Source organism: Diadema antillarum, unplaced genomic scaffold, assembly GCF_040938485.1.
Source record: "Diadema antillarum isolate AM-2024a unplaced genomic scaffold, OU_Dant_1.0 scf00000049, whole genome shotgun sequence".
Taxonomy (NCBI): domain Eukaryota; kingdom Metazoa; phylum Echinodermata; class Echinoidea; order Diadematoida; family Diadematidae; genus Diadema; species Diadema antillarum.
In genome coordinates, this window is record NW_027270938.1 from 213556 (window position 1) to 227348 (window position 13793).

General features: G+C 37.5%; 1 protein-coding gene across 1 annotated transcript in view; it reads right to left on the reverse strand.

Annotated features, from left to right (window-relative positions):
* The window catches only part of LOC139715517 (protein MON2 homolog), a 100168-nt gene that overhangs the window by 11620 nt on the left and 74755 nt on the right, over positions 1-13793 (reverse strand). The window contains exons 27-28 of the mRNA XM_071627087.1: positions 10376-10402; positions 5727-5759 (exon numbers count right to left, since the gene is read on the reverse strand). Of these exons, the coding sequence (XP_071483188.1) occupies positions 5727-5759; positions 10376-10402 (60 nt within the window). The remainder of the gene's footprint in view (positions 1-5726; positions 5760-10375; positions 10403-13793) is intronic.

Genomic DNA, 13793 nt, shown 5'->3' on the forward strand with positions numbered 1-13793 from the left:
AGCCCTGAGTATACTCATGCAGGTGTCTATGGAAAACGTGTGTTGTAGCTAAACCAGTCCGTCCTCAACGGGTTAATGAGCCTTAAATAACTTTGTAGCGTGAGATTGGCACGACATAAAGGTACCTGGAAAGTCCCCCTTCAGTGGAGGAGCCTGCGGACACTCCCTGAATCATGCAAGTCACAGTAAGCCACTGTGGCACAGTCTGTATGTTGTAGCATGGTATGCTCTGGTATTATAGTTCACTTCATTTGTGCCTGAATGCAGCCACAGACCGGATCATCAAAAAATGATACTTTGATATTCAATAGAAGTTATATCTCGTGATCACTGGAAAAATGTCCACGTATATAATGCGATTTCACACGTATGTCATGCTGGGTTTATGGTGTCATGGATGTGTAATAGCAGGATGTGGTTGTTAGCACAAAACTGTTAGGCTCAGTCTCTTTAATAAATTGCACTGGAAATTTAAATGCAATGCATGCACACAGGTAATCGGGACATGTGACTTAGATGGTAAAAGTGGTGGTCATTAACTACAAATTGCACTCAATTTGACTCAAAATAAATCCAGCTGTCTTGAGACATTTTAACATGAATACTTTAAATGCAGATGAGATAAGAGTTAAATGACAAATAAATACAGTAACCCCGGTCTGATTCCTTCAACCCCCCAAGGTTACACTTCATACTGGTATCTCTATCTATCAATCTATCTGTCTATCCATCTATCTACATCTATCTATCTATCTATCTATCTATCTATCTATCTATCTCCCTATCTATCTATCTATCTATCTATCTATCTATCCATCTATATATCTATCTCTATCCATCCATTCATCAATCTATCTGTCTGTCTGTCTACCTATCTATGTATCTACATGTGTATCTATCCATTTACATCTATATTTCAACAGAAATCAGCAAACACTTGCAGAATTAAGTTTCTGTCATAAGAGTGCTTTCAGGGATAAATTTTGAATAATCCCAACATTGAAAAGACAATGCTAATCTAAAAGTCATCCATTTACCACAAGCACACATCACTGTTGGTTGTTTTGGCAAACATCAGTATCAAATGATTTCATATTTCTGATTGCTTGGTTTGTGGCTAACACAAGGCCTTGACACACAAAAATGCATTTGATGTGTGTGCGTGTGTGTTTTCAACTCAGTCAGAACAACCTTGTCCTAGAAAAAAAAATGCTACTATCTAGACTTCAAACGGTCTTTAAGACTTCGTAAAATCTTGTTTGGTTACTTTGGGTTACAACATACTGTACTTGTTTTAAGAAGTTAAAGGGACTGTACAGTACTGGTTGAGGTGAGAATTCAGGTTTATAACATTCCTAAGTGAGATAATGACAAACCTCTTATGAAATATGAAAGAGCATGCAATTTTAAGAATGATTCAACATTTATTTGATGAAAATCAGTTTTTAAATGGCTGGGATATCTAAAAAAAGGAAAATAATAAAAGGCGACAGGCCATGCCTTTTATTAAGGATCTCTTTGTTTCACTTTGTTTTTGGATATCTCAGCCATTCCAAAACCGATTGTCATCAAATAAACTTTTGATACCCCTTAGAATTGCATGCTCTTGGACATCACATAGAGTGGTTTCTGAATATATCGCAAAACGTTAAAAGCTAAATCCTCACCTCAACCAGAACTGTACACACCCTTTAAGACCACATATTTCTCATATCTTCTGGATAGAGTGATTTGCACCAAGACATCCATTGCTACTGCGTCCCAGGCTAATCTATAAATTTAGGTTCTATACAACAGAAATTGCAGGGCACAAGGGAAAGTGAAAAACCAGATGTACTGTGCATTCATCCAGTATTCTGCTTCCATCACCTCTAAAGAGTGAAGTATGAGGAGAAAAACCAATGACGTCCACTGCCTGTCACATCATACACCTATCTCTACTTTTTAGAGCAAAGGGGAAATGTTTCCACCTGGGTTCCATTTACATTTAGAAAACAACTCGATACTTACAGAAGTGTGGTGAAATAAAATGAGGATGTGGTGATGGGGGGGGGGGGGGAATGTTTACAGTAATCGCATGGACTTGTTTTAGCCAATTTGTTGGCTAACGTAGGATATCCTTCCGGTAAAAGTTAGAGAAGATGTCTATACGGTTTTTGCCCACTAAAAAAAGAAAAAAAAACCACCAAAAAACAAAACAAAACAAAACAAAAAAGACCATGTAATCAACATTTACTGACAATGTAACAAAGAACCATTGGCTTATCATCAATAAAATTCTAAATGACATCAAGTGTAAGGTGAATGTTATTTTAATGCTCTTATGTATGACAAAAGCATTGCTGTATACATGAAGAAAAAACAATTTCTTTTCATGCGTGGTTTCATTTTAGTGGATTCATGACTATGCGCAAGTCAACATCGGAGTGCATGGTGCATTGTGGGTAAAGGTTGTCACGGCTGATGTGGGGATGTTTGTTGGCAGAACATCATTTGATTGTATGATGGGCCTTACAGAAAGGTGTGTGAGAGGAGGGGGAGTGGGTTGTGCACAGGCCTTCTAAATTGGATCGGAGTTGTCTACTGCTCGGGGGGGGGGGGATCCTAGTTACTGAGCCTGCATATTATTTTCCTAATCTTACGTGAATACTTTTACAATGCTTCTGTGTCTACTCACAGTACACCAAAGCAGATATGTATGATACTAATTTTTTTTATACCTTTTTTTTTTTTTGGGGGGGGGGGGGGGAGATGGGAAGGTCACCACTTGGCACAAGCGACACCACCAGAGTTCTTTTCACATGATATCAAGGGCCCGTTCTTCTTCTTTATATGGCACAATAATGTGGCTGGGTGATACCATTTGCTAATTATTGCTAGTCAACTGGGGCCACCAACAAAAGGGTCTGCATTAGTCACCCGTTAAAAAAGAAGGAATATAAAGAATAAGCTTTGAGAAGGTCAGGCACAGAAGTTGGGCAATCCGTGTATGAAAATTGATAAAGACCTGTTTCGATTACTTCCGTACGAAATTAGGTTGTCTGGTTGGGACTGGCAATCAGATCAGGGTATATATGGGTACATCAGGACAGGAAACAGCGAGGCAATATCCAGAGATTGTTTAGAGCGTATATACGGCTTACACAGATCAGATAACATCGGTTGCGTCGCACTTATATTGTAGCTACCGGTACATCATTCTACAGCATAACTTTAGCGTCCAACATCATAATGTCCATTCCCTATGATCACTGTAGGGGTGTACCGACCACATGTTGGTTGTAAATGCAACATTCTTGCAGTGTTCCAACATCTTATTGGGATAAGATCAGTTCACGTGGCACCCGATCTTATCCGATCTGAACAAATCGCCAAATCATGGGGAGGGCGGCATAGTGGAATGGGGGCTATAGGTGCTGTTTTTGTATGGCACTGCATGTTGCAAATCTCTCCATGACATGACACTGTCATACCCTGGGTTATAACGTGGTGTAGTGCCACCTCATTTTCGTAATATTACATTGTATGTACACGTATACACCCCTATCACAGCTTTCAAATTTTAGTGATCGGCAATAACAATCCCAATGGCAATTCATCCCAGTCATGACACATTTAAGATAATCACAATTATGATAATATGTGACCCGCTACAACAAAAGGATCCGAAAGTCAGGTTAGAACTTTTCCTGAAAATGGCGTGACATTATTCCCTTACTCTTCTACTTTAATTTCATATATAGCACAACTCATTAAAGTACTCGGGTGCGGAGATATCGATGATTTTATTAGCGCATGTCAAGTGGTTGAGGAAATCAGAGTTTCGAGAAAAACGCCTTCAACGTTTTCCTTCCGACGCTATCATAATCAAGGGGAGGCGAGACAGTTTTCACCGCTTGACAATAGAATGCATGCACCTAGCGACCTCCGCGATGTTCATTCAAGCTTAGCGCCATTGGTCAACGCACGACCAATCGGCAATCAGGATGTCACGCACTGACCAATAAGATCACTCCCTCGTTGCTAAGGGCAAAATCTAGCAGCGGTGCCAAATCCAAATCTTCAGACACGTTTCTGTTACGATTGAAAGTCAGAAAATCATGACCCAGAAAAAGGCCAATTTCTAGCCTTTCCTGTGATCATTCAGCTTCGAAATTTCAGCAGATGATAGACAAAACATTAGACTACAAAATTATGCCAAAAACAGAAATGCGATTGTTTTGACCAATTTTGATGATGTGACTTCAAACTCGATTTTCTCGGCTCGGCCGTCAGCGACTTTAGGATCCTTTTGTTGTAGCGGGTCACATATATCTTTGCTATTCATCTAACATCAATTATCATTGGGACAGTACTTTAGATAGAGACCATTTTAACTTTAATACTCGGCCCAGGATTACTTATTTTCATACGAGGAGGATGAATGCATAGTGCAGTGGTACTGGTGCTGCTGCTGAGTGCTGCCAAACACTGCTGAGTAAGCTGCATGTGTGTGCACTGCCTACACTCCTACCACAGTGGCAGGGTATCGGCGTTATACTGTTTGATACAATTATCAGCAAAAGAGAAAAATAATAACTAGGTAAATTACAGGATTTATTTGATGCATTGGCTTTCATGTATTGTTGTGTTGAGATTACTATTATACACAATAAAATGTTCTTGCAAAAAGACATTTATACTCTCATCCATTTTTTAATAACCCCAGGGTACAGCGCTTAAAAAAAGAAATGATAGCTGAATAAAATGGCAGGTTGTCAGCTAGTACATCGGAGTACCAAATACTGCATCATAAAGTGTTAACTGCTCTTAAACTGTTGGGTCAATCTGCAAACACTGTTGTACAATGGATATATTGTCTACCAGGAAAAGGTGTAACCCAGCCCAAACCTCTCTACCACTGGCAGCAGAATCACTGGTTATTCTTCAATTGCAATGCTTTTCCTGCCATCATATGGTAGTTCCTGATAGTTTTGCCATGTAAAACGTGGATACTTCTTGACACCATCATACTTCAAGTGTCGATAGCCTGCTGAAATGATCCATTTGTTATGTAGATGGTGTTGTGACAATGACAAAGGAGGGGTAAGGTCAACTTGAAAATGGCTATCAGTGATTCATGGTTACATATTATACATACCCCGGTACATTATATATTGTTCCTTTATTTGACTTCACAATGACAAACCCAGGCCAAGTAGTCAGATTATCAGAGAGCAGTCTTGCGCAACAAAGGTGTGTTAAAAATTTGGATGAATTAGGGAAATTCCTGATTTCAATGAGAGCCCTGGTTTCCGTGTAAATGGACTTAATGACAGGAATGCATCCTGTGGAATTTGTGCCCTGATGTTCCGTTTCACGGACCAGAGATGATACCTGGTAATGCCATACACAAATACATCGAGAAAAAGAATGAGCTGAAAGAATGAGGCTGCCCTTCGCACATATTTCCATTATTTGAACACTGGCACTTCCGCTGAATTGCCAGAGGTTTTAGCCCAGGGCAGGTGGTGCTTCGCATGTGGAAATATCTCGCTGTTAGCTGACAACAAACCACAAACATCAAGTAAGGCAGATAATTGGTAGGTTAATAATAAAAGCACACTGCAAATCGTAAATAAGCTCACACTGATTATACAGAGTCGATATAGTGACTGGGATAATGGAAGAGGCTGCTACAAAAAGACAAATAGAACAGCACACGACACACTACTTGCTATACGTACCTGCACAGAGGATCTATAGCTCTCCCACTTTTCCTTCGCATTTTTTAAAAGTTTGTTGGTGAAGGATAACATGATGTTTTTAAAACAGAACAAAGAAGGAAATGAAAGACAAAAAGAACGCACAAAAAATGAGTTGAAATGTAGCTCTCAAAATGGTAAGCATCTCTACTTGATTCAAAGCAATGTCAACTGACAAAGACACAATGAGTGCATAAGCGTTATGAAATGGACATTACACATAAATTTTCATTTTTTGAACGATGCAAGTACATATTGCCCTACTGAGTAACAAAAACATTTTGTACAAGTCATCTCATGGAGAAATTACTGACTGAAAATTTCTACAGACACTAAAACAGGATACTGATCTAACATGTTTTTATGTTTTTACAAAGCTCTTATCCCTTTTAAAAAATATGTATCCCTCAACAGCATACCTTTGAAATTTCCACGGAATTTATTCTACACAAGGCATTGTATCATTTACAAGTGAAATTTTACGTTGAATCACCTCAACTTTAAAAAGGACAATTTGTCTAGAGGTTGCCTTAATTTCTCACCAATTCTTGCAAGAAGCCTTCCTTTGTATATCTTTTGTTATTGCTACATTCTGAATGAAGATTTGAATAATATGCACTCAAAAATTGTAATTGTAGCAAGAACTGCTTTCAGTGAACTTAACTAAGCAAATCATAATCTGTCCTGTAGACTTTGTTACATCATAACTACAGAAATATGGATGTAATGTTTATTGATAACTATTTTTTGTCATAAAAAATCAACCTCTAGTAATCATATCTCAACATTAGGTCTGCAGCTTTATCTTTCTTGACATATGTGTGATAAAGGGTTGTAAAAAAAATGGTACAATTTTTGTCAATACTTTTCACTGACTTTTCATTGTTTTCCTTTTTGGTTCACTGTCTTTACAGAGTCTGGAAAGAAAGCATTTTCAAATATTCATGACCTTTCTTAGTTTTCCAGGACTGCAGGAACCCTGTATGTACACAATGTGGTCATTGATGTCCTTCATCTTGTAGAAAATGATGAGGATCTTTAGCATGATGCAATGAAATCTAACATGGCCCATACAAAGTATGATGGGTGGCTATATGTAATACAAGCTGACTACTTCAAATAGAAAACCACTTTTTACAAATGAAATCCACATCCAAACATGGCTGACAAAGAATCAAAAGAGAAACCACTCCAACACAAATCACAGAGCAGGGAGTCATGCAGACAAATGACAAATTGCTTTCTGTCGTTCTTGACTGAAATAAAAAAAAAGTTTGCCCATAATGCTCAGAATGCTGTTAAGAAACTATCCAACAGATCTCACAATGAAGTATGCTAAAAGTGATCTTTAGTCAGTGGTACACATATAATGCCATAGAACACATTATACAAGAATGAAAGGCACTTTACATGACAATAGAATACAAAGTGAAACTGTGTGACTCGGAGGCCATTTGTGTCACACTTACATAGAGACAATGATGAAGCAAGGAGGCTATTGAATGAGATTTTAGGCAAGATTTTGTTTCTTTTCCCACACAGTATGTCATGTAAAATGCATGACAAGCTGTACGTCTTGAAGAAGAAATTATGGCTGGCAATGTTGATTTACATTATGTACTTGTGTCCTGAGAATCTTGATAACTTGAATATTGTGATGTTTGACCAGTTTCTTTGTAATTCATGTTTCTCACATGGTTACATTCTTTTCTCTTTTCCTTGCCTTTCTTTCTTGTGTAATAAATCATTTTTGACCTCTTTTTTTTTTGCATATATTTCTTGTATATGTGTCCAGATCTTCATCATTTCCATCATTTATTCATAGAGAGATGTTTCACCCCGACTACCCTCTCCAACAGTTATTTTCTTCTGTTTCACTTCATCAAATGTCTAAATCTATCATCACACACAAATCAGTCATTAGTTTTTGCCAGGCAGGACAAGCCCACAGTAATCTCTAGGGGCTCTGGAGGGAAACGTAAAATATCCAGAACAGTATGGATTCATGCAAAATAAAAAGAAAGAAAGAAAACAAAACAAAAAACTCTCATCACGAGCTGGAATAACAATTACTCAGAAGGGCATAAGTGGGACTGCCAACAAAGTTCATTCACACATCAAAGCAGGGAGCTTCCAAATGACTTATTGGGGAGAAACTTACACACCAAATGTATCTCACCAGTAATACTTTCCCTACTAGGAAGGGTTTTATATTCTTTTCTCAGGGCATACAGAGATTTTTTTTTTCTGTTGCTTCCTGTAGAATCAGGATAACTTGGCAGCAGTGCATTAGTTCAGGGGAATTTGAAAGTGACCCACTATGGTAATACCCTTTTCTGCTGAACTGTGTCAAAGTCCAGACAAAGATCAAATCATGTGCTGGAGATGGCAGAAAACCTTTAAAGAGATGGAACCAAAGTCTATACATTACATCCTGAGATGACACACAAGATGCCTTACATTTTACTGTATATCTTCTAGTCCAAATTAAGTGTTTGGAAACTATCAGAGAACATCCTAAACCATATTTGATGATCATATTGAAGAAAAATAATGTGCAAGACAGGTGAACAGTTCTTCACGACCTACAAATTTATCAATCTTTTTCTTGTAAAGAAAAAAAAAATTACAACACATGGTTAAATTGCTCTTGTCTTTTGCAGTCCAAATCAAGTTGGTTCTATCTAACAGTCATGGTTTTCAGCTAACATTCCTTAAACTTCTTTCTACAATGTTGGTTGACACAAATGCAATGAGAAGAAGTATTCAACCAGTCAGAACACAGCCAAAGTGATTTACCACAGTCTACATCTATCTAAGATATCTGCATAAGTTTTTTTTTTAGACAAAAAAGAGAAAAGTACTGCTGGTTAGCTCTTTTGATGTATCCATTCATTTTGAATTCAACTATTCACTGAGACTTGATGAGTTATGACAAATAAATAAGGTGGGCATTGGAGCAAGTAACTCAAAGAAAAAAAAACAGGCTAAAATGAAAACAAAAACTGGTGGCAACATACACAGGCAATGCAAACTATGATGTACATAACACAATTCAAATAATTATATGTATATGTTTGCATACATATATGTCAATCAATAGGTAGTAATACATCAACATGAGACTATTCTCTATGGCTGTGTAGATAATGACTTGGAATGGGAGAAGTATACACTGCACACGTAATACCAGCATATTAATTCACATAATGGCAAATAAATAATATTAGGGATTATACAAGGTACCAAGGAACACCATGAAGAAGAGAATACAATACATGAAAGAGTATTCCACACAAAGGTAATATAAAAAGTATAGTCCTTTACTGTATTATGTGCCAAACTCATCCAAATGATATGAATGACCTTTTGCAGAATGCAAAATCTGTGAAAAGCCATTCGGTATCCAATGAGTTATACAAGAAGGAGGGCAATGATTCTCATTCTGGCCTCTAAAGAAGGAAAAATATATACATTTTTTTTTCTTTTTATGTCACTTTATTGCTGTATTGTTGCAGGGAATAATTTCCCTTCTCGAAATTGAATATAGCAATTTTAGTGGATGGAGAGATATTTTCAAGAACCTGGTGTATAATTCTATGTAATGAAATTGCTGCACAAATCACATTTTGTATAGTGCTCAGTCACACCAAAATGCATAGGGAATCGCTATGTGACACCAGGAAAATTATTCCCCGAGTTGGCTATAATCTTTATTGCATGAATAAGAGAAAATTGTTTTATCGTCATTGTACTTTGATAGCTCGTCATTTTCATATGACTAGCCAATTACTAAAGTCTAGGGATTAAAGGGGAAGGCTAGTAACTGATCAGTGGGAATCAGTGGAAATGCTGGGAGATGATTGTTCCAATCTTTATGGGATTCATTCAAGAGTACATTATATATCTATTGTTGTGTGAAAATTATTTGCTTCAGAATGGTCTCATATTCAAGTAATTGGTAGTTTAATGTTTCCAGGTTAGCATGCCTGGTCAGTGACGGGGCATTAAGCTGCACATTACTTGAATATGAGACCGTTCTGAAGCAAATAATTTTCACACAACAATAGATATATAATGTACTCTTAAATGAATCCCACAAGAATTGAAACAATCATCCCCCAGCATTCGCACTGATTCCCACTGATCAGTTACTAGCCTTCCCCTTTAAGCATTTCAAGAACTAGGCTTTCTATTTCTGAATCATTATGTGTTGTCTTCTATTTCTATTCTCTATTAACCAACATCATTACTTTATCATTAAATACATACTTCTATGTGCACATCTATGTTTGTCATTTGTGTGTGTGTGTGGGTACATGTGTGTATGTGCATGCCTGAAATTATCTCCATGTTTTATCATGTAAGAAGCAAATATACTTATGAAAATGGTAGTGAAAGATGAACGCTAGGTGATTTCGGGTGTCAAAAGTTAATTCACATGAATTGAAATATTCATGCATGTCCACAATCATCAGAAATGGATTTGAAGAATTGAAATACAGGCAAATGAAACACAGCCACTAGAAAGGCATGACGACAGCGATAATGATTTGACAAATAAACAGCTCCAACGACTGCTGATGAGTACAAACACTGAGAACTACATGTGATCAGGACAGGGTGTGTACCTTTGAGTCAAAGAGTCCCTGATACAGCTATGGAGATTGGCATGAGTGAAGGAGATAAAAAAAAAAAACAAGAAGCAATGAAAGTGAGCTTGTTAGAATGAGACTGTCCTTCTCGATATCAGTCACGTGTGATGTACTGCTTAGACGTAGGCAAGATAAACATAGTGACCATTAGTGAAACAAGACAAGAACATACATCATGTGATTTCCATGTTTTGTATCACAAGCATACAACAAACACACTCATATTTGCCCTACCACACACAGACACAGACACATAACACAAGCTCTCATGATAATGTATACATGAATACATCAACTATCTAGTGGAAACAACATCATTTCAGAACCGAGGTTAAATCTGAAAAAAAAAAAGTTCTAGTTTGCATTCTTCTAATGAGATTCTTTTTTTTTAATCTGAAGCCTTTGAGATATTTGACACCCATAATTTGACTAGTCTTACGATAATAATCCCCTCGTTATTGACATGAACAACTTTCTCGTCCTGTACGATAATGGTTAGAAAGAAAGTAGATAGAATTAATAATTCATCCACATAAACCATGAGAGCAGTATCAAGGATGCAATGTGTTAAGTTGGTTAATTCAGAAGGGAAAAGAAAATAAACATATTCATGCGCATATTAAAATGTTCGATCACGATGCAAATATTTACCTGAGTCTTTTTCTAGAAGAACAATATCGGGATAAATATCAAGAACAAAAACAAAAACAAAGGAAATGCTGAAATCAATACACTGACTGACATAACAATGACATAACAATGACATAACAATTAAATCTCAACAATGAATGACAGGTTGGAACAAAAACATTACAACAATGAAGTAGACGGGGCTGACTGAGTGCTGCTGAATGTCAATGCTGGAATGACATGGAAACAAATACAGGTGCAGGGTCTCACAGCTCAGAAAGTAAGGGTGCATTCGAGTGCTCCTCTACAGAATACCATACCATTTCATACCTACGCTAGAGATGAGCACTCAAACATACCAAATGTGTACCATACCATACCAAGCCAAACGTGGACCACTTCTCGGCGTGCTCCAAAAACATACCACATCGTACCATACCATGCCAGAGAGTGCTAAAACGCAAAGCAGTCCAAAAGCGTACCATAGCAGAAGTTGACATGAGAAGAATTAATGAAACACGGACTACATCATGATGCAAAGAGTTGATTCTCTTTGTTCGCGACACCTGTATGTAGCATAAGTACGGCAGGGGTGTATGACCTTGTTGCTACAAAACTTGTGACCCCTCTGACCTGAGTCCAGCCATAACTCATGAAGTACGCTTTCTCCACAGTGCGCTAAATGACTCCCAATTTTGCATGGTACGGCGTGGTACGGTATGGTTTGATTCGGTTTGCTTTTGAGCAATTGAATGCAGCATAAGATGTCGGCCAGAACTTTATCACAAATTTGTCAGCACTAAATTCATACATTACTGCAGCAAATCAATTCAATCACCACCTACAGTAGTACTCATTTGTTCATCACATCAACATCACTCATCATAGAACCACATAGCAACAAAAGAGGCTGTCATCTAACCACATGCTCTCACATTTAATATACACCAGTGAATAAGAGTGTTAGTGTGCTTGCTAAAACATGAAGGAGCATACATTATTGTAGGCATCCTTTCGATAATGCATGATACATGCATTGAAATATTACCACATTTGTGAGAGACATGAATTGTGTGGACTTGTTTCAGACTCAACTTGTTACATCAACTCTTGTGGGTCCCATGTCATGAGATATTTTCCTTCCCTTGAAATAAAATGTGAGATATTTTTGTGACAGCTACTTTTGGCACATATTACCCCTCGGACACATCCCTTAACATCCTGGATTCTGGGTTTTAGTTTAATTCTGCAAATTCATCATTACATGTAGAAAGATGACACCAGCGGAAAGACTGGCAAACTGGCTGTACAGACAAGTTTGTTTACTCCTTCCATTACAACCAGTTACTGATATTCACTTGATACTGCACACGAACAGACAGCAAGAAACACTCATCACATATTACATCAGGCATTGGTGTCAGAAAACAACAGCAACTGATCATGACACCAATATATTCAGCTACGAAACAAAGATTTCAGCTCATATTATGACTCATGAAATAAAAGTCTGCATTCTAATAGCTCATATATTGATGGACTTGTAGTGACGGGAGTCTACATTACCACATATATGCACACACCCACATTCTTTACTTGTTAGTTGAATACATAATTCCAGGGAAAAAAATAAAAATTCTTAAGGAGTTTATACCTTGCTTTCACCTAACATTTCATTTACTTCTTGCTTGTAAAACTTCACAGTTATTCATACTTGTGGCTAGTTGTCCATTGAACAAATAGGCAAAAATTTTATGTTGACAAATGTTAAATTTGATTACAAAACCCCCCAAATCATTTCTGCGGTGCAAACTGGATTTATGATCATGAGACAATTAGCTCGGGGAAGGGGGGAGGGGGAGGGGGAATGTCTAGTCATGAATTGTGGAGTTTCCCTCAACAGAAGAACCTCGGTAGCGTGACTCTGACAGTCACTTGTGGCAGGAAATTCGGTGCAAGTTTCAGCATATTCTGGATAGTTTCCACTTAGTTTCCTCAGCATACCTCCTGGGTTTTCCCCCAGATTTCTCACTTTTATTTCTTCTCCGCTAGACTTGTCTTTCATGGTGAACCAAAAAAAAAAAAGAAAAAGAAAAATGGGGAATCCTTAGATCAATGTTTAAACTATTCTGTAACTGTAGCTGTGGATACCTGACTAGCATGGTTTGAAAAAAAGAAGAAGAAAAGAATACTGACTCACTGACTCGGCATAAGACAGGTGCTTTGTGGTTTTTCCCCTTTGACAGATGTCCAGGGGGATCGCCTACTTCTTCTTACTAATCCTTCATTCTTTCATCTCTTTTTTTTTTTCATGCAGACATAAGAAAGAAACACATAGAATATGAAGTAGTGATCTTCTGCTAGAAACATTTAGTAGTTTTGGGTGTTAACTCTTCAAATTTGACAGGATGTGTGTTGTGTGACCCATTAACATTTGGGGAAGTTTCCTTTCTAGCTTAGAAAATCACAAGAAGTGATTATCCGGAAGGGGGAAAGAGCAAACATGTGAAAGATATTCAAATTACCCCAGACAATGGTTGGGTTTGTATGAACTTAATTGTCACTGTCATTTGTGTACAAAACTTCACAGCTTATATTGGTTTCAAGTTGTCAGAGGAGTGTTTTTTCTTTTCCTGACTTCAGTTGATGAGATGTACAATAATCATGCTTACTAAACATATCCATCCAGTGATATATCTAATCTTCACAGGCAGAGAAACTGTGGGACTCCATGATTCTTAAAACATTGGGTGTTCTGTTTACA